The sequence below is a fragment of the Ictalurus punctatus genome, chromosome 8 (assembly GCF_001660625.3).
Source record: "Ictalurus punctatus breed USDA103 chromosome 8, Coco_2.0, whole genome shotgun sequence".
NCBI classification, from domain to species: domain Eukaryota; kingdom Metazoa; phylum Chordata; class Actinopteri; order Siluriformes; family Ictaluridae; genus Ictalurus; species Ictalurus punctatus.
In genome coordinates this window covers 14,217,344-14,243,902 of record NC_030423.2, presented here as the reverse complement: position 1 = coordinate 14,243,902, position 26,559 = coordinate 14,217,344, and the positions used below count along the sequence as shown (strand labels likewise).

Below are 26,559 nucleotides of genomic sequence, written 5' to 3'. Positions count from 1 at the left end.
AAACTACTAGTAACTGGTTTGCTGACCATGGTATTACTGTGCTTGATTGGCCAGGCAACTTACCTGGCATGAACCCCATAGAGAATCTATGAGAGACACCAGACCCAACAATACAGACGAGCTGAAGGCCACTATCAAAGCAACCTGGGCTTCCAGAACACCTCAGCAGTGCCACAGGCTGATTGCCTCCATGCCACGCCGCATTGATGCAGGAATTTGTGCAAAAGGAGCCCAGACCAAGTATTGAGTGCATGAATTAACATAATGACTTTTCTATATTATAAATTATTTATTTTAATATTTTGAGATACTGGACTTTTGATTTCCATGAGCTGTATGCAATAATCATCAGGATTAAAAAAAAAAAAAAAGGCTTGAGATATTTCACTTTGTGTAATGAATCTAGAATAGAAGTTCCACTTTTTGAAATAAATTAAGAAAAAAATTAACTTTTCCACAATATTCTAATTTTTTGAGATGCACCTCTGTGTTGCTAACCTGATTATAATGGGATGTGACATAATAAAATGATCGAATGTTACAGCAGTCTTAAATTAGAAAATGTGGGGGCCGCAGAAAATTTATAATGTGCACTTGGGGTTGTTTGTCCAAAATGTTTGGGGACCCCTGAACTAGGACATGACACTGGTATTGAAACAGTATTTAAAACCAATCCTAAATTCTCTAAATTAGTTAACTGATTATTTCAAAAAGGGGTTATTGTGAAATAAGGTTCCTTCAGATGAAACAGTCTACGCTTGTGGGAACCTCAAATCACAAAACAATGATCACCTCAAATCCGAAGACCAGCTGTACCGAGGCTCCTCTGGTGATGATGCTGTGGCAGGCATGATTGACGAATAAGAAGTCTAGTACTCCTAGCAACACCATTAGAGCTGTGCGGGAGCATAAAGCGAGAAAAAAAAAGTCAATAGCTGGGAAAACATGATGCAATATCAAGACACGCTTTCCAAATAAGGTCAAAAAGCATTGCCTCCGATTCTAAGAGCAGGTGCGGCCTCAAATTTTGCATAATGCTGAAATTAGAAATGTAAATAGGCTTACATAACAGTTTCAGTTTGTGCGATTACTGATGCAAGTGATACTTTGTAGTTGTAACATTGGAATATCGATATGCTTAACCAGTGCGCTGAAAAAACAGCCCGGTTTGCTTTATGCACATCTGGTGCTGGTTTAACTGGTCAATGATGACCATGCTGTTTGACTCCTAAAACCATGAAGGTAAAACACCATCAGCATGCAGTATGTTGGTGATCATATAAACCAGCATCAGACCAGCTAAACTCCACCTGCAGGCTTGCTATTAATCCAATTTATACTCACAGAGAACTCGGAAGTGGAAGACCCACGATATGTTCGGACTTCTTTCCATCTATGAAAAAAAGTAAATAAACAAATAAGACACGTAAGCTCAAGCAACCTTAATAATAATAATAATAATAATAATAATAATTTTAGAGCACATTTCATTGAGTGTGAAATTTCCGTTCCTCACCTAAAAAGGGATCAACCATTAACAATTAATCGTATAAAGAAAACAATCTGCAACCAGTCATGAATTACAAAAGGAGCTAAACAAAACATCCGAGGGCCTATACACTATACAAGATTGTTAAATTGATACAAAAAAAGCATCATCCACCAATAAACGAGCCTCGGGATTAACACCAGGTCTTACGAATGTTTACGTACAAAGTCGACTCTGTCTTCAGCCAGCCAATGGAAGCACTTGAGGAAGAGCAGCAAAGTGAAAAGGGCCACAAAACGGGGGGAAAAGTCATCCCTGAAGACTGTAAAGGCTAAGCAGGTCTCAGTCACGGCATACCAGGAACGCTCGATCAGGTGCTGAGGGTGGAGGGACACGATGAGAAATGCGAGGCTCACGACACACTTGTGCAGAAAGAAAAAAAAAACAAAACCTTGGGCTAAACCTGAACCCACTTTAGACACATGCACACATGCATACCTCCATCTCTGCAGCTCTCAGCTGGCCAAAGAAGACCTTGCGCATGAACTTTCCCAGCAGAAAAACCAACACGAAAGCCTGGATATATAAAACCTGTCAAAGACACCAAGCAACATTGAGCTTGAGATACCAGTAGAGACACTTTTCAAAAATCAACCCAAGTTTGTAAAATTGCTTTTGTTCTATCAAGCTTTTGACATTTAAATCACTCGGAGTCGAATTACCGCTCCAGTTTAAAAGCAGACACAGACAGACAAACAGTATCACTCTTCTGCATGACCACATTTCCAGCTAAGCTCTAAAGCTGGTTTTAAACTGTGTGATTATAGACTGCTGCAGGAACGAGTCCTGAAATCCAGAAGTGAGTTAGCATTTTAGCACTTTCTGTTCCTTCGTCCCAGTCAATCGGTTTTTTGGGATGGGTTTTTGGAATAAAGTCTGCAGTTAACACAAGCTCAAGACCTTTTCACATTGTATTCTACAACACAAAATACATCAGTAATACTCAACTCGTGAGGTGTTTTTTTTTAATTTATTTTTTTATAAAGTGGCTAAATGAGACTACAGAGGATGTCAGGGACATTAAACGTCATCACACCGAACAGGAAAACTCATCATCTACAGCCTCGTCGTGTTTATCCTCACGCTCTTGCAGACTATTCCAACTCAAACTTTCAAAATTGTAGATTGATCAGCTTGAAGTATTTTCCAATTGTAGCCTTTTTTTCAAATTCTATCAGAAGCGTAGTGGTGGTGACGTTGAAGTCATGTGACCATGGTGTAGTGTGTTTATAGCCAAACTTTAGTGTTTTACTTCTGCCGATTGTATTTTGGCATCAAGTTTTATAAAAGTTTTGTTCATTTGTGAAGATTATATTGATGAATTAAACACGTAAGTCATAAACTTTTGTTGGTCACAGAGCTTCTATTTTCTGCAATAATCTAAAAGCCAATGGAAAAATCCTATTGGATTTTTGTCGAGGGAAGCAGGGTGATGCAATCTTCCGGGTTGGCCTGCAAAAATACGTCGTCCCCGCAGCACTCCATTTCAGTCTTTTTAAAATGATTACTTGCCATGCTGTATGAGATGATCCCATTAAACTCTTGGCTGACTTCAATAATGGATTGTGTGCTAAAACAGATTCTCCATGTCAGATTGTACAGCAGACAGCCTCTAAAACAAGACCTGCTATTAATAAAAAAAAATACGTTCTGCTTGTGGTAGCAATCAGTACGATCAGGAGTTGTGTAGAAAATGGGGTCACAAACAGGATCGTTTCCGTCCATTAGCGTGTTTTATTTATGTTTCACTGCTACTGCTGGGTTTGTACTGTAAAATCCTGTGGCATTTAGATGAATGTTATAGCAGCAGTCACACTCTGAGGAAAAATAAAAAATAATTATGACACTGCCAGAACTTCATCTTTGGTTGCCAGTGAGCGTGTCACATTCTGTGCTTCAAGACCGCTGATCTCAACTCTGCACCAAAGAATTCTTTTAGAAAACACGAGTTTTGTCTGTGACTGCAAAAATAGAGCAGCTTAACTTTAATGATGTTAAAAACAATTCTGTTCTCCGTGGGTTTTGGTGCTGTATTCATCCTGCTTGGGAAAGTAAGTAGCACTTATTACATGTGTGATGAAACAGAGTAAGTAAATAATAATGACAAACTGACTAGTACTAGTACTCTCCCAGTGTATTGTGTGATAAGTGAAGAATTTGTATGCACTTACTGCCATGCTCGGACTGCTTTTGGTGAGGTATACCACTGTAGGATAGAACTGGTGTTTGAGGAAGTAGGCATGAGCCACGACAGCACCGGTCAGGGCCAGACTAGTAGCTGTTACCAAAGCTGCTCGCACCATGTTTGCACTGTAAGAATAGGGAAATGAAACAAACAAAATACAGACCTCAGGAAAACTGCACAGGCTTTATCGATATCAATCGTAATGACAGGGCTCTTCCGAGAGTGGTGCGGCCATTTTCACCTCAAACAGCATGCGCCACTGAGTGTGTACTACACTGAGAAACCTACATACATCCTGAACTTACATCGTATGCAGTTAGTGATTTAAAATAAGAAGTGAAACCCTAATACATTCAGGTGTTTCCTTTCCTTAACAGTTGTTAAAACAAGACAATACAGGCTGAAATGACAGTTTTGGTCACGTCGTTTGTCTGATTTCTTGATAAATTCCATTTGTAACGTGTTCTCTTAAACTGTACCAATGAAAGTATTTTACAACTCAGCAGAAATACATCTTATATTCCTAAAAAGCCTGTTTCCTGATACACATGATATACATGTCATTATGATTAAGCACGTCAATTTCATTTATAAACCCAAATAAACCCTGCTAACTAGAGTGGAAAAACATTAAACCACAATGTGTTTTTAAAGCTGCTTTACTCCAAATAGTTTTCTGCATAGTTGACATTTTACATCTTCATTATTAGTCCTAATGAGAAATATATTACAGAGACGTTTCCCAAAATGTTTTACTTTTGGGTTGATGATTGTTGTTGGAGTTATGCTAGATTTAATACTGAAAAAATGACATTTTTATAAAACAGTGCATGGTCTTTTCTTGACTAAACAATGAAATCCCCCCTTCTCTCACACACATACACACCATTTTATTTATATATATATATATATATAGGGAGAGAGATTTTTTTCTTCATTGTTTTTTGGTCTGAAAAGTGGTAGTGGTATTTACGTAATATGCTGCTTTCTTTACTGACATAGAAACATTTTATTTTGTGCTAGAAGACTAATGTTTGGGAATCTAATTTTTTTTTTTTTTTTTTACTAACTCAATGTAGAAATAATAAAACAAATAAAATCTATAACAAAGTTTGTACTAAAAAGTAAATAGGGTGCCTAAAACTTGCAGTTATATTTTTGTCTACAACACTGATTTCAAACATTTAATCATACACCTTCAGATCAAGAGTTTTAAGATCATGAGAAACATTTCAGTCTTCAAACTTTGGACCGCGCGCGCGCGCGCGTGTGTGTGTGTGTGTGTGTAAATCGTGTATTTTAATATTTTTTGCATGTATTTCTCTTGAGAGCAGCGTCACTTTAATCCAAAGGTCAAAAGAAAAAATTAAGAAAAAAAAAATAAGCATGCAATTTACACACATTTAACAAGCTGAAGCCTCGTTTGCATAAACAAATGTGATTAGGATTATTATTTTTTTCCCTTTTTGAAAAGTCCCGATATAAAATGTACACGTGTGAGAACATGACCGGTCTGGTAAAGACTGCTTGTGATGTGTAACTCAGTGTCTCTCCTTGAGTAAATCCACACCCACTCTGCAGCTCGACAGGATTAAAAGCGTTTTACTCTTTTTATGCTCAATATTTTAGACACAATTCCTGACACGAACTAATGTAGTATAAAATATAAATGAAGGTTTTCAGCTGTGTCAACTAGCTCCAGTCTGCTTCAGTTCAGCTGTTTTCACATGAACTACGCTATAGCTAGCAGCTGGAGAGCAGGCGGCTAAACGACTGCCAGAGATTCTCGGAAGCAACATAACAACCAGTTAACGTTGTTAAATTAACTAAATATAACTACGACCCGGCAACAAAACGTCTCACAGACAACCACGAGCGTGATTGACGTCCACCTCAGCGTGAATTAGCCTCACAGCTAACCAGGCTAATCAGAACACAGCCCGCGAGCTGAGCTCCTGCAGTGAGCGGAGCTCTTCTTACCGCCGCTTCTGCTCCTCAGAGTCTGCACGAACCGCCGCGCTGGAAGCCGAAGTAGCGGAGCTCAGCGCTGGAGCCGACACACAAACTACTCCCGCGTCTAATTCGCCATTCAACACAATACCGTCCTGTTCCACCGACACATATAAGGCTAGCAGTAGCTGCAGTCGGACGATTACGTGTTTATTTTTCGCTTGCTCTACAAAAGGCCACCTCACTTCCGCCGCTCCTACATGACGTCACCGGCCAGCCTCACAAAACCATAAACACCGTCCTTTCTACATATTAAAAGTACCCGGGTTTTCAAAACCAGTTAAACATTTCACGAGGCAATGGATGGAAACGTCAATCATAAAATGTGAGCAAGAAAAACAGACATTTACAACAGGCATAGGGATCCCAAAAAACTCAAACTTACAAAAATTTGTCCAGTCATACACTGTTACTGCGTTTTTGCTTTTTTTTCCGGTCGTGCACATTTAAATAAATATTTTTTCCCTCGTTTATTTGTAGTGATATTAGGTTTACAAGCACACAGACACTTGTGTATAATAAATATACAGTGTCAATACTAAATAACGGTGTCAAAACTGCACAACCGCTCTTCAGTCACCAAGCGTTAGATTTGGTGCTAATCTTTATCCTCTCTCAAACCATCTATAGGAAATACCTCGTCTATGGCAGCTATGCTGTCTCAGACGATAATTCTTTATGAATATATATATATATATATATAAAAGGTTTGCTTCAACCGAATAGTTTCACGGATAGTGGAGAGTGACTGCCCGGATGAGAACGCTGTATCTGATTGGTCCAGGTAATCCCTGCACTGTGGTTACCATGTTTACGTCAAATATCTACACTAACTAAACTAAATGCGGACCTACTGTACATGTACCAGCTCAAAACAAATTCGAATCCACGTCGCTCCAAAGTCTGAATATTAATACCAAACGTGCATATGGATAAACAAACTGTTTATCGGACAATAACTTCTGTTATACCTTAAATGATGAAACGAGTCTTGAAATGAATGAGAGAGACATTAAACCTGCAACTGCAAAAGTAGAAATGTACTAATGACCCGTTGTTCTCAACAGTCCCTTCTTTTGTGACACCTCTGCAAAAAACACTGCAAAAATAAGCAAATAAACAAAAATACAAATTAAGGTTTTCATTTGCCTCACCCTCGTATAAAAGCCTACAGATGTACTTACTACTGTTAACGCTTATTAACCAGTGACAATTTGAAATGTGCTTTTCTGTTATTCATCAAACCCCACCAGTGTGTTATTTGTCTTGCCTCCAAACGTTTTTGAACATGACCTCTTGCCGGGTTTTATTCAGTTTAATTTTACATACTACAGGCTACAACTATTCGTGTTATTCATGCACAATGAAACAGGTATAGTTACTGTAAATGTTCTCAACATACACCAATCAGCCATAACATTAAAATCACCTGCCTAACATTGTGTGGGTCCCCCTAGTGCCACCATAACAGCTCTGACTAATCAAGGCATGGACTCCACAAGACCTCTGAAAGTGTGCTGTGGTATCTGGCACTAAGACCTAAGCAGTGACTCCTTGATCGAGACCTGGGAAATTTGGAGGCCAAGTCAACAACCGGGACTCCTTGCATTGCTGTACAATGTTTGCAGTGTGGCAGGGTGCATTATCCTGCTGAAAGATGCCACTGATTTTAAGGAACACTGCTTCCATAAAGGGGTGTACTTGGTCTGTAACAATATTTAGGTAGGTGGTACATGTCAAAGTAACATTCATATGAATTCCAGGACCCAAGGTTTCCCAGCAGAACATCGCCCAGAGCATCACACTGCCTGCCAGCTTCCCTTCTTCCCATAGTGCATCCGCGAGGCCTCTATTAGATGTGCAGGACTGATTAACAATTACTGGAAATGTTTAGTTGCAGTTATTGATGCATAAGATCACACTAGATACTGAAAGCAAAGGTTCACATACTTTTGCCACTCATGTATTATATGGGATTATTCATAATATTGGATAATTTTCTTCAATAAATAAATCACCAAGTATAATATTAGTGTCTCATTTGTTTAATTGGGTTCTGTCTACTTTTAAGACTTGTGTGAAAAGTTTTATTTATGCAGATATCTAGAAAATTCTAAAGGGTTCACAAACTTTCAAGGACCACTGTAGCACCACTGACAAGTACATTGTCCTCCTGGCCAAGATTCTCTCTTATTCCAGTAAATAAGCACACAAGAGAATCATGTCTTTATTTCATGGCTGCTTTAATCTGAACCCAGAATGAATTTCATGAATACAATAGTTGGTGAAGTAGAACAACAACAAAAAAATAGTGCTACTTAACCTCTAGTTACCCATGTTGGTTACAGTAAAAAGAGAAAGGTAAATGCATATTTGTTAAAACATCTTGCCATCAACATATCAGCTAAAAGAATGCACCTGAATTTCATCAAATAGTCTTTATTTCAAAGCAGTAACTTTTTGATTTGCCTTAAGGCAATGAAGGCTATAAAAAAGGACACAAACCATAGTGAGCAGAGTCTAATAGTAAACATAATAGAGACTGTCTTACTTGAGGGTAACTGGGATTAGACAACATAGAAAGTACAAAGATTCTTAGAGAATCAAAAGATCGCAATTTTTGACTGATGTAAGATGAAGTAAAGATATGTGAAATTGTTTAAGTTTTCAACTACAAGGTTACCTACAGGTAGAGAAAAATCAAACATACAAGCAACATTTTAAAACAGACACAAAGTCAACTGCTAAAGCAGTAGTTAGTCCATTGTATGCCACCGCCTAGAATTTTCCTCTGATAGATGTGCCTCAGTTTTTTTCCTCTTCGTCCTGACTGCTTCAGAGTTTCATGACCCTTTTGCAGATAGTGTAAACAGTTCAACCCTTAAGACCTCCATTTCTTTCGAAACTGGAGAAATTTTTTTTTATAAAAAAATATCCAGATAAAAGAACCTCCCAGCCCATGGAGGCCCATCATTAGGAAACTGAGGAGATGGGGTTCACAGGTGAACCCATCTGTGTTAGTACTTTGTCCAGCCACTGAAGGGGACCATGCAGATGCACTTCTATCCAGCAGGGGGTGCTGGTCACATCCTGTCGGTGATATTCGGCTCCCCAACCCTGAGGAGGAGAGCAACAATCAAAGCAAATGTTTTGTTAAAAATGTAAATAGTGGCTGAAAATGACTGAACATTCAAAAGTCAGCATGCACTCAAACAAAAATAATACCTTTACAAAACTCATGCGAATAGTGCACATCTTTGTGAGCTCATAGACAGCCTCAAAGCCGTGGTTGACAGACTGAGCGAGCAGCTGAGCAAACTCCTGATTGTTGAAGATCTTGAGGCTGCAGCCGCTGGGGATCTTGCAGACGGTAGTGGGATGGAAGCCATGGTGGTAGTTGCAATTCCTGCTCTGCACGAAAATGCTGGTGTCACTCAAACACTCGGCGTACACCTCTCCTCCAACATAATACAGGTGAACACCTAAGATTAGACAGGAGACAAAACAATTTTTAAAATTGTTTTTTTAAAAAAAAAAAAAAAGAAAGCAAGAAAGAAAGGAAAAAAAAAGTATATTTAAAGCTAAGTACAAAGGCGAATAAATCTAGAAGCTATTCTGACTCAGAGCAAAACATGAAAATAACTAAATCTGTTACAGAGTACCATGACTTTGTGCCTACCTTTGCCAATATGGCGGCGGGTATTCTCGATTGTGGAGTTGCGGTTGACATTGGACAGAAGGCCCAGGCAAAAGCGATTTTTGTTGTTGGACGGATCAGTGAAGCCGTCCACCAGCACGCTAGTAGAGGAGGCATGGTAAGCCTCACCAACACGGTTATTCAGCTCATAGTACACAATAGAGCACCAGTGGCTTGGTTCCTCATACTCTACAGGCTGCACATCTGACAGAAGATAATAATTAAATAAAATAAAAACAAATAAGTGGTTTTTGCACTCTTTTTCAGAGTACAATAGAAATACTGGTTTCAGGAACATGGGCCATGTTTATCCGATTCGCTGTGGCATCCTTACCTCCTCTTGGCACCATGCTGCTGCCAGTATCCATGGGATTAGAGCCATCCTGTCCCATTGACTCCTCTGGAGGCATGTAGGCAGGGGGAGGGGTGTCAGCTGGGAAAAATAAGACACCACAAGGAGAGCTGTTAGAAGTGGAGTCAATACCCTTGAGTCAATGCTTCAATGGATCTGCACTGAAAACCCCCTTCCTCCTACATCTTACAGACAGCTTTTAGTGTCCGATTTCACAAGTCCCTGACATGAAATGCCCATTTCAAACCAATCCACAAGCCATCACACTTTCCATAAGGATATCTAGTTTCATTCCATGGTGTTCAAGTAAAGGAGGGACTTAAAATTATTATTTTTTTAAACAAACAAAAAAATAAAGCTGTTTCAAATGTTAGTGTGTGTACGGTTACAGTGATTCTCCTAAAGCCACTTTTCATTGTGCAACTTCAGCAGACTTTTACTATTATTGACACACTGTATGAGATGATCCCAATAAGAATTCTGTAATAGACGATAACACGTTCACGTCAGATTCAACAAAGAAGAAAACTACTATGTTGCCATACTGGGTGTGCAGTGACGCAGCATGTGTTTGTAGCTCTTTAACTGGAAATCATAAAATAGTTTAACATTGTCATAACAGTAAATAAACTATGAACAAAGCATTTGCACGCTAATTAGCTAGCTACACACGTGGAAGCTGTAATTCATCCTCTATTCCCCCCACATATCACAAGTGTGTTTTTCCCTTTTGTCCTGTTGTGATAGAGGTGTGATGAGACATTGGAGACAATTTGTCTGCTGCAACAAATTCAACAAACTGCTCTTCTTTTAAAATCCCATACGACTTGTTTACATTTTGCCATTGCCACTACTGTGTTCGTAGCTTTCCTGCAAGTTCTGTGTAATCATATGTCCTCTTCCTTTTGGTACAATTTAGACAAGTGTTGTAGCAGCAGTCACACGCAGATATTTGGACGCTGCCAGAACTTTGGCGTTGACTGTCTTTGGTTGCAGCGGCACTGAAATCTGCCGCTGCCAAGCACGTCATATTACACGTTCTAAAAACGCCAATCTCAACTCCTGACCAAAGATGATCCTTTACGATGTGTGGTTTGAAGCCTACGACAGCAAAATTCAGCTGAATATCATACAGGGTGAAGCCGGCTTCAAATGTCCATATTGACATACAGATGAAAACTGCTGATTTAGAGCTTATTAAATATAAATGAAATAAAAATAGCTTTCAACCAAAAACAGTAGTAATTTAAATGTTACTGTTATCTTCTGCTCTCTTTCAATCACCACTGATGTATTCAAAACACAAAGAGAAAATTGTTAGACTGATGATAGAGGGATAGTCTACTGACTCCTGAGGGAAACTGTTACAGCAGCAAAGATGATGCATCAAATTACAAGGATGCTACAAAGCACAAAATCTTAAGAGAACAAAGAGCCATTAAGTAAATGTGAATTATAAGTGACCACATTATAGTACGCCAACAGCATCAATTTAAAAAATTAATTAATTAAAAATAAAAAAAAATAAAAAAAAGTGTTATGGGAAATTATGAACCAAACAAATAAAGAGCAGGTTAATGCAGTTAAATGTGGAATGTTGATTACTTTCTCATAACAGAGAGTAGTATGGTCAGTGTTGTGGATGTAACCAAGTATTATGTGTATGTGTGTACATAAACATATAATATATATATATATACACACACACACACATACATATACATATACATATACATATATATATATATATATATATATATATATATATTGTGTATATATATATATATATATATATATATATATATATATATATTGTGTGTATGTATATATATATATATATATATATATATATATATATATATATATATAATGTGTATATATATATATATATATATATATATATATATATATATATATATATATATATATATATATATACATACACACACATACACAATATATATATATATATATAAAATTATTAACTGATCTAAAACAAATATTGCTATAAACTACTATAAAAGTAGAGATATGCACTTTACACCGTTCACCATCTGTACCAACTCTCATCATATCCTGGCATCATCATAAATTGCTAGGAAACATCGCAGGAGGCATTAGGCTACAACAGCTAATGATAATAAATACACACAATTCACAAAGCAGCACACAAAGCAGCTTTAGCCCCTCTCTTTGAGCACTGTAAACCATTCACGTCCCGTGTGCCTGAGTGCACACAGCCTGTGAGTGGATGCAGGCATCAGCAAATCAGTCAGAGCCAGTATGGAAGACAGGCATGTGCAACACATTTACCTCACTGAGCTTTGTGGCTCTGCTTAGCTGGCATTTCATTTGTTTATGATACACAGGGTTTTGTATTCTACTGATAGTTTCTAGATCAAAGGGGCAGTAGTGGCTCAGTGGTTAAGCTACTGAGCTACTGTCAGGCCCTTGAGCAAGGCCCTTTAACCCTCTGCTCCAGGGGCACTGTAGGATATCTGACTCTGCTCTGTGACCCCAAACTCCTAACAAGCTGGGATATGTAAAGAAAAAAATAATTCCACTGTACTGTAAGTGATAGTATAAGCCTTTTCCTATTCAGAACACCAACAATTCTGTATTTACAATTTGTACTTATCTGCATAAAATCGGTACAATTACACTAGTAAAGAATCATACACAGTCAAACAAATCGGAGGACTTTTGAAATACCTGGGAGCTGGAAAGGGCTGGATGGACCCGAGCTGGCAGGAGAGTTAGGGTATGTGCCACTGCTGGCAGGAGAAGGTGGATAAGGTGAATTTGGAGATATGGGGAAGGAGCTCCCACCGCTGTGCTGCTGGAAAGACTCAGGATAGGTGGCGTTCACAGGCATGTGTGGCTCATTGTGGCTCAGGTTGCGGAATTGCACCAAAAGACTGTGCTGTGGGTTGAATTCACTGTGTCTAGGCACCAACACAGGTGGAAGCACTGAAGAGTCAAAAGAAAAAAAGTCAAACATTTTATATAGAAATCAAGAATTCCTTGATAATAGTAATTTGGCTCTGGCTGAACAATAAATAAAATGGCTTCAACAAAAATGTGTTTTTTTTCTCTCTCCCCGGCATGACGTGGTATTTGCTCTTAAAAAGTTCAATACAATACTCCCTGTACACAGCTTTTTCAGAGTACAGCAGAAGAAAAACATGTGTTACATGGATCACGATGCCTTTAGGAGCCTAAAGGAATTTGACAGCTCAAACAGCCTACAGCATTGTTAATTCATTACACAAAACACAGCTTTGGTACACATCTTCAGAGTAGTCTGTTTCAGACATGCATTTTATCTACTATATTTTAGCATGTGAACTGACATTAGCTTACCAGGACTTTCTACCCGCTTGTAGTGATATGGGTTGATGCAAACTTCCTTCTGTTTGGAGCCAAATGGGTATTCACACACCTCCAGAGGCTTGAGCTCATGGTGCGACTGCAGGTCGGGCCAGCGCCACACACGGCAGTAGATAACATGCGGAAGGCCCTTCCTGTGGGACACCTGCAGACGGCCATCCAGTGAACGAGGTATGGTCACACACTTGCTGGGCTGCCCGGGGCTACTTAAGGCCTTCTCCAGGTCCTCCATTGCACCCTTTTTTTTCTTCAGCTTCTTTACCAGTGCATCCACAGCCTTCTCAGCCCACTTCTCCTCTTCATCTCCCTGCTTCCAGCCCAGCAGGCGCTTCACTGCTGGGCTGGTGAACGAAAACAGGCTGGACATGGAGGTCATCGTGCCACGCTGCACCAGGAAGAGGGAGCTGGACCGCTAGTCGGGCTGCGTCGGGCCAGGAGGATGCCTGTTTTCGTGTGTGTATGCAGTAGGGAGGTATTTAGGGAGTGGAAGACTTTAGCCTTGCACGGCCAAGGACAGGAAACGGAGGCAGGACGCAGCTGCTGGTGCTCAGGAAGGCCTGTGCTTGAGGGGGTGGGGTGGGGGTGTAAGATGGTCACAACCACTTGGGAGCTAAGGGCAAATGCGAGTGGGGAAAATAGTTGGCTTTACTCTTAAACCAGTGGTGAACTGCAGATGGAGTTGAGTGCAGCTGATCTAATCCATGCTAAAGACAAGATCTACCCAAGAAAAGGGCGAATTTACAGTTCAGCACCTGCAAGACAATAAAAAAATGGATTATATTTTAAACCACAAACCGAAACTCATGTATACCAGCTTGAAACACCTATGAGCAATATTGTTCAATATGCACAAGGTAGTTACAACATTTATCATCATAGTACTTCCAAGGCTAATTTCACTTCTTTCGAAATCCAGACTCCATCAGTTTCGATTACTGCAGGTTATAAAAGAAAATCAAAATATTTGGCCTCCCCGAAATATGCAGCAATCATAATAAAACACACATGCATAACACGATCATTGCAAATACACTAACCAAAGTGCTAGCCATGAACTCCATACATGATGTTAATATTTAGCATGGCCAGTTGTTTTCTTTTAGATACATTCACGTTGCAGCGACCAAGCAGGCCGTCACACAAGGCTATGAAGAACACATTAAAAGAAATAGAATTTTAATTTTTGGGTGAACTGTCATCAATTACACACCCTCGTGTCATTCCAACCCCATGAGATTTCGTTCATGTTTGGAACACATGACATTTTTAATGAAACCTGGGAGATGTGTCCCTCTGTTTATAATTCATGTAAGCAAAACTTTCAAGCTCCAAGTTGTTCATAAAGGCATCGTAAAAGTAATCCATGTGACAGAATCCATGTACAAAAGAAATGAAGTGAATAAAACAAAGACTTGAAATTTATCTTGAGGATTATGGCTTACAGCTCATGGAAGTCAAAAAAACAGCATTCTAATATTTTGAGAAATTCTGAATATTTTTCAACAAGTGGTGAAAATGGGGCACCACAGTGACATCACCAAGAACAAGTCATCCCTCCAAAAGGTCCAAAAGGACAAGGCAAAAACTTAACAAGGAGGCTGCCAAGAGACCAATGGCAACATTAACCCTTGTGCATCCAAAAAAGGTACACATAGGTCCATAAAGGACAAAAATATCCACGTCCAGAAACAGTCATAAAATATTAAGAATTAATATTTTTTCCCCCACTTTCACTGACGTCAAATTTTTTATTTCTTCCAGCATTAGTTCTGATAATAATTACCAAACATTCATTCATTTTCAAAATTGTAACCCTTTAAATGCTGGTTTGTTTACATAATACCACAGATGTTTTTTAATGAGAAAAAATAGTAATTATTTTCCATAAACTAAATGCTGAGCATATTTTTATTCTTTGATATGTCAATGATTAACATGCATTTTGATGCATTCATATTTTTTATGGAGTGCAAAAAAAAAAAAAAAAAAAAAAAAAAAATTATATATATATATATATATATATATATATATATATATATATATATATATATATATATATATATATATATATATATATATATATATATATATATATATATATATATATATATATATATATAAATAAAAGGATGCACCGGAATGAAAATTCTTGGCCGAAACCGAATATAATGAAAAACTTGGCCAAAACCTGAACACGTTTTTTTTCACGTTTTTTCCATTTATTCTGCCATTTTTTTCACCACTGCATAAATTAAAGTCAAAATGTGCTTTTTACTATTTTGTCTTGCTTTTCAAAGAAAAAAAATTGATTACAAAAAGAACGATTTCAAACTATTTAAACACTGAACATTTTTTTTTCATTCCAGCAGGCATAGGCTACCAACAAGGCACAATATAACTTTAAATAAATTAGTAAAATAAAAATATTTTGATGTGGTCATCTTTGAGCCCCCCTTGAATAGCCTATGTTAGGTCTATAACTGACTGCTGAAAGAATGTAACACACTGTATCCTACAACTAAAAAAATTCATTAAAAAGTGCATTGAAAAGAGTGCAAAAAATGGTTCTATTCGGTTCAATAAGGCTGATTATATTGGGGATATGTACCGCTCATGTCCCTGTACACCTCACGGAGTATTACAGTAGATATAGTATAGTTAGATACGTTGTTAATTTTATGGTCCTTGATGGATTTGGTTAGTTTAAACTATAGATTAGTTCATTTAGTCCCCGCTGGTTTTTCCACTCCCAGTCCATAGTACTAGTTCATGTTTCTTGTTTTGACTCTGTTTTCTGTGACTGTGACTTTGATTCCTGCTTTGCGCCGTTTATACCTGTTTGCCAGTCGCCCGACCCTGTTTTGACTACATTTTTTGGAATACAATTTGCATTTGTCTGCATACCCTTAAATAAATACGTCTTTACCTACCTCCGTACTTTACTCCCTTACGTCTCGCGGCATGACGGAATGCTCCGGAACAGAAACAAACGCACGTGTCCACAGTAAACTTCAGTCAACATTCGACGAGCAACGTAGCTTGTGACATTCGCACATCTCACTCTGGTTGCTAGGCTATTTGGTCGCGTCATCAAACACGTTACTGTTCAGTCAAATTTATTCGGCCGAACTGCGAAACTGCTTTTTTTTTTTTTTTTTTGGCCGCAGAATATTCAGTGCATCCAGAATTGTTATTTTATTTTATTATACATTATATTTATTTATTTATTTATTAAGTGTCCATGCCAAAAACTGTCAGATATTATATAAAAAATTTTTTCCAAATCCCCCCCCCTTTTAAACCAGCATCAGTTCTGATCAGAACTACCAAACACTCAATTCAGTTTCAGAACTTTAACCCTTTAAATGCTGGTTTCTTTACATACATGGGGTGGGATTTGTGATTTCCAGTACAATTTCTGTAAAGTATAAACTTTTCTCACATAAATTTCAGCACACGCATACAAACCACAGCTCTGATATCCATACAAACACACCCTCACGATTATAGCTGCATCATATATTCAGTTGGTCTGCAGTGTTCTATAATACAGCAGAATCAGAAAAAAGGAAAACGCATGTATTTAGGCTAAACCTGAGAAAATAGTACACATTTCAGATTTTTTTTTTTTTTAATTCAGTAACTAGTTTAAAATAGATTTATGAAAGCAAATGAGGGTGAATAAAATTCTAATACCACATTTTGCAAAATTTATACTGTTTGCATTAACACATAAAAAATTATAAAAGACAAAAATGTCAATAAGGACACACAAGGGTTAAAGGAGCTGCAGGAATATCTGACAAGGACGGATTACTCTTTGCATGTGACAATCTCTCGTATTCTTCCCATGTCTACGGGGTTGGGTGGCTAGACGGAAACCCTTTATCACAAAAAAAAACTAAAATCACCCCAAACCATGTGACCAAACGTGCAATGGTCTGATGAGACCAATTCCAAAAGGTATGTTTGATGCAAAAAAGCACATCACCAATTCGATTAATAGAGAATGTTTTTGCAAAAAAAAGTGGGAAAACATTGGCAAGTCAAGATGTGCCATGCAGACAGACAAACAAAAATACTGAGTTGTGTAAAATCAAAAGCTGCTTCAACAAAGTATTTTATTTTATGGGTGTGCACACTTAGGCAACTAGGTTTTTGGAAGCTTTATTTTTCTTTCTATAAATGTTTGATTGTTTTTCATTTTATTTGTATACTGTGAAAATGCACAATAAAGGTGAGAAAAGATCCGACATGATTAATCTTAGTGTCAGTCTTTTATTTCACAAAAAACCTGCCATTTTAACAGGGGTGTGTAAAATTTTAATACACAACGTATGTAGTAAAGGCTTCAACAAATACAATCCTATTTGAAAGTGTGGTCTGAGATGTACCCATTTGCCACCTACTCTGGCTCGTACATCTCTACTCTGTGCACTTTGCTTTTCTAGAACTCAATTAAAAGATTTTGCATTATAGCAATACGTGTATTGTTTGATATCACTTTGCTTCTATTTCCTCATTTGTAAGTCGATTTGGATAAAAGCATCTGCTAAATGAATAAATGTAATGTACTGTGGTGTAGTGTAAGAGCGCCACGGTGTCGTATTTGTAAGCAACAGGCTGCCCGTGCCCCACCCAGGGAGCTCTCCAAGCGACTCAGCAGGACAGACAGAGCACAGCTGCTGGAAATGTCGAGAGCAGAATCAGGATAAAAAGGATATCGGGCCACTGTGAGCCACTTCCTATAGCTACATCCCTTCCCCTTGACCTCCTCTTATGCTGCCAAACATCAGCCCAAACCCATCAGAACAAACAGTTATTATTCAGAGAATCTGTGAGGATACAGGAGCAGTAAATTTTCATCTGGACACTCCACAAGCAACAGTTTCATTTTTTAACTTGTTTAGTTCAGTATTAGACAACAGTTAAATGCCTTTTCTGTGTGTCCCTAATTCCCAAGCTGTCCCACTTGCACCACTGTAGAGGTAACAAACAAACAAACAAATAAATAAGGGCGAGGCTCCTGAGAGGCGCAAAAGAACAGTTTTCACCCAATGGATGAAATTGCAAGTTCAAATGTCAACAAGGCCACAGCCATTCTTGGCTGAGAGTCTACGGCTGGTGGAATGGCATACTTTCCTCTCCCTTTCAGTTACAGAGACACCAGCAAACCGTGGGCACAGCAGCAGGCTGACAGTGCTTTCCTTTGAGGGCGTCACAAGGCCCTCTGATGAGGAATGAGCAGTAGTTTGTTTTGTGCTGCATTCGACTTACTTGTCATAAATTTAACAAGTTACTATACAAGTTACTATACAAGTTAGTTTTAAGTTAACCTGTGAAAGTGCCCCTATTATGCTTTTTCAGATATTACCTTTTATGTAGTGTTCTATAGCTCTATGTGAATGTAATAAATCTGCAAAGTTTAAAAAATCAAAGTGAATGACGAACCGATTCTGAGCAGCTGAAACGAGTCGTCAGTAATTCCAGACTTACTTCCTGCACTAACCTATGTAGGTTTGTAACCAAACACCACACCTCTGGATTTCATTGGCTGCTCGAGAACGACGTGTACTTTGACCCACCCTCAAACACTACAGTACAGTAGTTGCGTCCAGGAAGAGTTAGGTTCCTGTCTAGAAGACATTATTTTCGGCGCTGCAAAAGCAAAACCACTTTACATGGTCACCCAAAGGATGAGGATGTAAAGCGTCAGTGGTTAGAATGAAAATTTTAAAACGATACCACAGCAGTTCAACTCCGACCTTCGTTTGTGTTATCGTCATCTCACTGAAATCTAGCAGAAGTCAAAGCGGGATTGGCAAAACGATTATTCATTAAAGATGGGTCCATACCCACTTTATTTGGACCATCTTGCTCCTCTGGATCACAACCTGTAAGTATGATTCATTATTTATGTATATATATTTTCTACCAAGTGCTCCAAATGCATAGTTTTGTGTTGTACACGTGTAAAGTCAGTGCACGACTGTTAGCCAGTTAGCCTCTGCTAACCGAGTAACTCATGTTACTATCAAACTACATCAGTAAATACCCACAGACTGTTGCTGCATCATTTCAAATTACCAGCAGATGAGCCTAATCTTTCACATATTCACCGTTATAACTTTGGTTCACTTGTGAATGTTCCTTATCGCTTGACTTCAAAAAGGTCACTGGACTCTGACCTTTAATTGACACCTCGTTTGAACCAATAGAAACTTCTATGTCCTATTCGTAACCTTCAACAGCCAATGATCGTCTGTGCTGAAAAGAAGTGCCTTCCCCCTTTCCTTCATGAAAGGCTCGAGCCAATTGCACCGATTCTGTGGATGACTGGCGCATTGTATAGGCAATAAGACATGCGTCCATGGTTACAAGGGGTCCTTTGGAGTCTCCAAAAGGAGATTTAAGCAAAACGCATGGACATACCCTTAGAACATGTGAAATATTAATTTTCTTTAGTATTATCAAATTTGAACTTGGACTAGGTAAGGTTTCATGCTGTGGTCTAATTGTGTTTTCCAGCTAATAGCTCCCAACTGTAGTCATCTGCAGGCAACTGTATGCAAAACAAATAAATAAAATCAGGTGGAAAAGAAACCCTTCCATTTCAGTGCGTTCAAACTTCTATTACTTAATCGCAGGAGCACTTGCAGTGATTCTGACTCCTGGGGAAAACATTTCAGTGTTAACTTCCAAAAGTGACCAACACCATGCATGTACTCCAGAATGGTTGAAGAACAGCTTTAATTTTACTTGGATAGGTGTTTTAAGCTAATTTTTACAGAAGCTTTAAAGAGTTAACCTACATATGCCTGTATGTTGACTGATCTAAAGCAAATACTTGTGTGTATATACAGCATACTAATACACTAGTTTGTTTACTGCTGATGCAGTGTACAGCAATGTTGATTTAATGTCCCTTGCTGAACTCTGAGGACCTGGGACTAGAGGAGACCATCCCAAGTTCTCGAGAAGGAATTGCAGCTTTAAGGGGTGTTGGCTGTTTTTTTCTCCCCCGGGGAGAGGAGGGAAATGGTAGAGCTAGCGTATCGGAGGGAATTAGCAGGTGACTAAATTAGGGAGACAAATGGGGGAATTAAAATAATAATAATAATAATAAAAAAAAACAGAAAAGCAAAGAGATCAGGTTCTATATACTGCCACGTTATCAATCATAAAATCATTACTTTAACGGATTGTCATACAAGATAAGTCAGGACAGGCAGTTTGCTAACACCTCGTGAGGTTTTTCAACCTATAGTAAGTCAGCCTCCATATTCTCGACACACATTAAGTATGGAATACCATGCTCTGATTATACAGTTGGTGTACACTGATCAATCTCTTGTCTGAACTGCCCAATGCTTTCTGAATAGATTAAAATAAAAAATTTGTTTAAAAAAGGTACACGTATACTGAAACCTTTACAGAAATAACAAAATACTTACATGATCTATTTACATGATCAGTTTGACATTTGCATTAAAGTATCTAAAAAGACACCCTTATTTCAGGCTATGAGAGCCATGTAGCTTTGTTGCTGCATCTTCTAAATGCACACTAATTGAAGGCATTTACCTCTATTGACTTTCCCAGTCATCGTGGACGATGCCCCATCCTGCTAAACCTCATCCGCTTGTGTAGGCCTTACTGAAGCCTTAATGAGGTAGGAAAAATAAAGCGTGCAGCTGAACACTCTGAAGCAACATCATTATCTAAAAATGTAGTGAACTGACTATTTAGGCTATGTATGGCTGAACAAAAAAAAAAAAAAAACCACAACAAAAAAAAAAAGACAGCCCAACTCTAAGCAAACGCATAAACTGTGCAACTTGTTACCGAGTAGTCAGCCTTTACAGTAAAACGAATGGCTGAATAATAAAATACATAAATATATATATTTTTAAGGAGCGGTCTAGTGATGACTGAGGTGTAGCCGGTTTAACTAGGCTTTGTTTTAATGCTCTTGATGCTCTACAGCACCTCTGTCCATAGAGACCTGCATCATCCACAAGTGGGGGCTGTGCCTTTTTTTTTTTTTTTTTTTTTTTTTTAAAAAACAACAAAGATTACAGTCGTACTACTATTTTTACTGAAGGAGAAACAGAGCCTTCCAAGAGAGCTCTGTTGTACCATATACACCCCCATGTGTCCTGGTATGAGACACATATACATACATTATTTTATATAAACACATACATATACAGACACACACACACACACGTGTTTATATATATATATATATATATATATATATATATATATATATATATATATATATATATATATATATATATATATATATATATATAAAAAACACACACACACACACACGAGATGTAAGAAAAATCCATAGGGAAAGCAAAATAGATATTTATTAACCAAACTAGAATGGGACACTAGTTTTATAGTGTTACATTACTGGATCCAAATACTATTTATTAAATATATTTATTAATGACTTCCTATTAACATCAACTTGAAAATAATGTGTTCTGTCAGTATTAAAGTTCAGTAAAAAAAGAGAAGAGGGGACACTTTGACCTTTAGGCCAAATAAACATGGTCCATTAAGGATTTATTTTAAGCTTGCTGCGATAGTTGGTGCTCCCGGTGTTGGAGCCACACACCAATTGTCATTGTACTGTTTTGTAGTTGTGTTTTCCATTAAGAATTATAATGAACCCACCATTCAATCAATTTCCGCTAATTCGAAAGCAAAAGTGAAATGAGCACGGCCACGAGGCTTTCACAAGCAAGGGGGAAAAACACCCCCCTCCACACCCCTGGTGATACCTGCATTACCAGTGTCGCACATCGATTAAACATCGTCCCCATAACGGTGGGAAAATTTCCTCACCATCACATCCCTAGTTTCCCCAGGAGCTTTTTTCTGATCGATGCAAGCAAAAATGCTTGATTTTGCTGTGGCTTTTGGCAAAATTTGTGATGCAACTTTGTGGGATTTTTTTGGACAACTACTTGAATTGGTGAAATTGCAACTGCACAAAATTGTTTTGAACGTTTTGTCTTTTGAGACCGTTTAGCTGTACTTATGTTCAATGCACGTAACCAAAGAGGGCTTTGGCGGAATGCAAAAAATGTGTCACGTGACACATTTTTGCCCAGATCAGCGGAAAATATGTGGCAATTTTGAAAAATTGCCAGCTGCTCAGGATATTGCCGAGTTTGCGTTCATTTCTGTGATCGTTAAATCCTGGTGGGACTGAATAGACGGAATATAACTGCACACATTTGAATACTGAGCCCAACATTTAAATACCGATACCATTCAAATGCAGCAGCTCACCTTCAAGTAATGTAAACCTGTACATATCTTGGCTGTTTGGAAAGTGTGAGATGAGTCCGATTCAGTGAAAGATTGACAGCATTAAGGCAGAACCAAACTAACTGTCCATGATTTTCTATAACTGTACAGGACAAAGACTGTGTTATTGTCAAGCATGTAACTGATTGAGCTTTGCATTTTGTTTGTCTTTACAATTAACAGGTACATGTGCAGAGTTCGAGGTAAGAGAGTGAAGATGTATCAGAGTGAAGAGTGTAATGTATTGTCATATATATATATATATATATATATATATATATATATATATATATATATATATATATATATATATATATATATATATATAAAGACAATACATTACACTGTGTTCTAAACAAGAATGTAAACAGTGTATCGTACCTGAACATTACCTAAAACATTTGATCAGGAGAAACTTATTTTTTTTAAACTACTGCAGAAGCTCATCTATCATGTCTGACCTGGAACTCTGCCAGCTATGTCCTATCCTTCCCTACAGGACAGCTACCAACCTGTGATGCTGAAGGGTAACACAGTTCCTTTGAGACATGTGAAACATCCATCATTAGCAAAACACACTGAGGTAAGTGCAGAAAATCTGTCCTCATCTGCAGACATGCATCATGTTTGCATGTAATTGACAGGAGAGATCGACATACGTGACTGTGATTGACAGGAGAGAGTATACCATGCCTCCCACCTATGCAGCACGGCCCGTTTTGTTCTCTAGACTAGAAATTAGAACCTGTGTGAACATATTTCTGATTCAACCACATACATTATCATGAAGTACCACAAGTTATGCCACACAAAGGTATTCAATAGAGCACTGATACGGTTTGCTACAAAATAAATTGAGCATTAACCTTTATTTGCAAAAGCTCATGTTTGAGCAATGTGAACCTGCACATAGCTGCGCAGAAAAGTACTGCACTGACTGCACATTTCATTATCTTGTTAAGTTTCCTGTAACAGCACAGGACAGATGGCAAAACACAAGCATTGTGCAAAGTTCACGGGAGCAATCAGTAGAACGATGCATAATTTTGTCGGCACAATTAATAGATGCAGATCCAAAGCACTGAAATAATGAGTACGTTTACATGGACAACAATATTCCAATATTAACCCAATTAAGACGATACTCTGAGAAACTACCATGTAAACAGAGATTATTGATTACTTTAATTAGTCGTACTTGAAGTAAACACAAATTGAATTAAGACATGTGGAGTATTTCTGTTTTCACCGCATTTTGCGACAGGACACATACACGCACAGCAGTGCTCAGCCAGTTAACTGCAAACGCGTGCACGGCTGATTCCGAAACCGCATACTTATCTAATATATAGTAGGCGAAATACATGTGTACACGGTAAAAATGTGGTTTGGGACGCAGCCCACAGCTTCAAGCAGTCGTCTATTAGCACAGATGGCATGACAAATAACTAACTGCACTTGAAGCTTTCGTAAAATTAAAAATGAAACACCCAAAACTGTATACAGTACCATAACAAAGACAAACTGTATGTTGATGCGTGAAATTCTGGAGGGAACTTCGGACGGTGTGGGGACGTAATGACGTGTGCTGTTAATCGATCTCTGTTCCATAACGTAAAATGGGAACATGAAAGGATGTGACTCATGTAGACACCTTAATCACAATATTGTCTTATTCAGAATAAGGTCAATTATTAATTTACTGCTGTCATGTAAACTTAATCAGTGACTATCTTCTAGGTAGGAAAGTAAAAATTATGCCATGCACCACTGTATAATGCAGGTAAAATAAACTGTGATCACTGACAGCACTGTGCTTCGAACAACCCAGTGTTCTACCTGAAGATTACCGAAAACATTTTGATCAGGAGAAGGAGGGGTTTACCACCTTAAAGTGTTTGGTCCTGTCCACCTTTGTTGAGTCCGAGTTGAGACCCAGTCCAAAAGGGGTCAAGTTTGAGTTCAGAAAGTAATTAAACTGAAAAAAGATTTGAAATTGCAATTGTAAACTCAACACTGAGCTGTTAAATTAAATATTTTAACCTTCACGAACCACTGGCAACATAAACATAAACTTCCCATTTATTCAATATTTGGCTTAGCCAAGGAACTGAGTGTTTAATGTGAACCTGTACAGTGAGATGAGAACCAGTGGCAAAAATGAGTGCAATGACAGCACATTAAACCCTAAATCACAACTCTCTCTTTAGGTTTTTCTATAAAAGCACATTTCAGAGAAATCAAGAGATCTACTCATCCTGTCCACAACTTTAATGACTGCACTCAGACATCATTATTTCTCTTTCCTAGGTAAAAACTTACATATGTATTACTGTTATTCAGTAAAACATAGAACGACGACAAAACGAACCACACTTCAATCAAAAACAGACAAAAAGGATTTAAAACAACTCTTACAAGGATGATATTTAAGAAATTAAGTGCTGGAAGACCTTCACTCGGGTCCTTTAAGAGAAAACTAAAGTTGGGTCACGGGTTCAGAATTAACCTGTATGATTTTATACACAGGAATTACTTTGCTGAATGGAAAAATACATTACATGGCGACGAACATTCATGGAAGATCTACGAGCGCTCGATGTCAAGTGGGAAGATGTGGAAATCGACGCTGCCGACCGAGCCCGCTGGCGAATGCTTGTTGCCCGATGCGCCTCGCTGCGCGGACGGAACTAACTACTACTACTATGGAAAAATAAACTCACATTACCTCTAATCCGGACAGTGAAACAGTTACGATAATAAACTAAAGCTGTCCATCAAACCGTAGCGGCCAACAAGAGACACGCCGCGACACGCAACCGCAGCTAACAGTCTTCCACTGGCGTTACCTCCCGCTGGATTTCCCTAAATCACGCCGCGGAGCAAACGCTATTTAAAATGACTCAAATAAAACCGACACTCTTCACATTCGTGCGTCATCACTGACGATAAGTCTCTCTGTGTGAACCAACTCGCGCTGTCCGGCGAGTGCTTGTAGCAGTAACGCTACGTCGCTAAGCTAACTAGCCGTGAAGAAGCTAACCGAGCTCGTCGTGTAAAAAGTTACTGCTAGTCCGCGGACTAACCCGGTACACGCGCTGCTCGCTTATCCTAACACTTCACTAATCACGCACATGTTACCAGAGTGATTAAAACACATTATGTAAAGAAAACACGTTCTGTAACATTTCCCATTTGACTTTATTGTTCGCCTTGACTCTCAGCTATACATTATGATGGCTAGCAAGTGAAATTAGCAAAGCCATCCAGGGAAAACTTTTTTCAGTTCTCCCCACCCCCTGTGGAAAACAGCAGAATGATCTAACTTAAGCAGAATAAAAAATGTCCAAAATCACCATAACCTGCTGGCTTGTTGGCGAGTTATGGAAAACAGCGTACCTTTGATTAATATCACAGCGTCTCTCGACGTTTCCTCTGTTTTCACCAACCAACATGAAGCAGGATTTTCCCCCCCTTTTTTCACTCGTTCCCCGCTTGCTCCTCTCCTGGCGTCAAAGAGGCTGGAGCCGAACAACTTCAAGCCGTATCCCTCCGCCTATAGGACAGTCAACCTCTGCTACTCATCATTTGGTTTTTTTTATTTGTATTTTTTTTTTTTTTGAGTTCCACGAAAAGAGGAAAGTTTCACAACTACACTGTAAAAAACAAAACAAAACTAAACTAAAAAATAGTTAATCATTTTTAAACGAATCAGTGAAGCACAGTGTGCCTTATGGAGGCTGTAAAAAATGAAAATGACCCGAGTCCTATTTTACAAACATAAAATTTATATATTTTTTCCTCAAAACATTTCAGAATTTCATATTTTTCTGTGTGGAAATGCGTGTGTTGGAGATCTGTATAAGAGCTCTGATTAGGACCGAGATTTTGTTGGACTTCAGAGATCGGCTGTCTGTGATGTGATCCGGTTTCATTATCTCCCCCAAACTCTGAAATAAAATGAGGAAAATAAATAGATTCGGTTAATATATAATTTCTCCTATACATAATCTTTTGCCATTGTTTGCTGTGCTTAATCATCA

The 26,559-nt window shown here is 38.3% G+C and overlaps 2 protein-coding genes across 2 annotated transcripts in view; both read right to left on the bottom strand.

Annotated features, from left to right (window-relative positions):
* The window catches only part of syvn1 (synovial apoptosis inhibitor 1, synoviolin), a 13,572-nt gene extending 7,633 nt beyond the window's left edge, over positions 1 to 5,939 (bottom strand). The window contains exons 1-6 of the mRNA XM_017474302.3: positions 5,715 to 5,939; positions 3,721 to 3,859; positions 1,988 to 2,080; positions 1,714 to 1,866; positions 1,345 to 1,393; positions 793 to 896 (exon numbers count right to left, since the gene is read on the bottom strand). Of these exons, the coding sequence (XP_017329791.1) occupies positions 793 to 896; positions 1,345 to 1,393; positions 1,714 to 1,866; positions 1,988 to 2,080; positions 3,721 to 3,852 (531 nt within the window). The 5' untranslated portion in view covers positions 3,853 to 3,859; positions 5,715 to 5,939. The remainder of the gene's footprint in view (positions 1 to 792; positions 897 to 1,344; positions 1,394 to 1,713; positions 1,867 to 1,987; positions 2,081 to 3,720; positions 3,860 to 5,714) is intronic.
* A 2,031-nt stretch (positions 5,940 to 7,970) lies between these two features.
* smad5 (SMAD family member 5) lies at positions 7,971 to 26,068 on the bottom strand. The gene is made up of 7 exons (XM_017474951.2): positions 25,916 to 26,068; positions 13,157 to 13,935; positions 12,506 to 12,763; positions 9,776 to 9,874; positions 9,424 to 9,645; positions 8,970 to 9,226; positions 7,971 to 8,861 (listed from the first exon to the last, which is right to left on the bottom strand). The coding sequence occupies exons 2-7, from the start codon at positions 13,557 to 13,559 to the stop codon at positions 8,718 to 8,720; spliced, it is 1,383 nt and encodes a 460-aa protein (XP_017330440.1). The 5' UTR covers positions 13,560 to 13,935; positions 25,916 to 26,068; the 3' UTR covers positions 7,971 to 8,717.
* Positions 26,069 to 26,559: the final 491 nt, after the last annotated feature.

Excerpts from the sequence above, each read along its gene's own strand:
- smad5 (XM_017474951.2), bottom strand. The coding sequence starts at position 13,559 with ATGACCTCCATGTCCAGCCTGTTTTCGTTCACCAGCCCAGCAGTGAAG. Across the intron at positions 12,764-13,156 it reads CAAGCGGGTAGAAAGTCCTG|TGCTTCCACCTGTGTTGGTG; the intron begins GTAAGCTAATGT and ends TTGACTCTTCAG. Across the intron at positions 8,862-8,969 it reads TTCGCATGAGTTTTGTAAAG|GGTTGGGGAGCCGAATATCA; the intron begins GTATTATTTTTG and ends TCTCCTCCTCAG.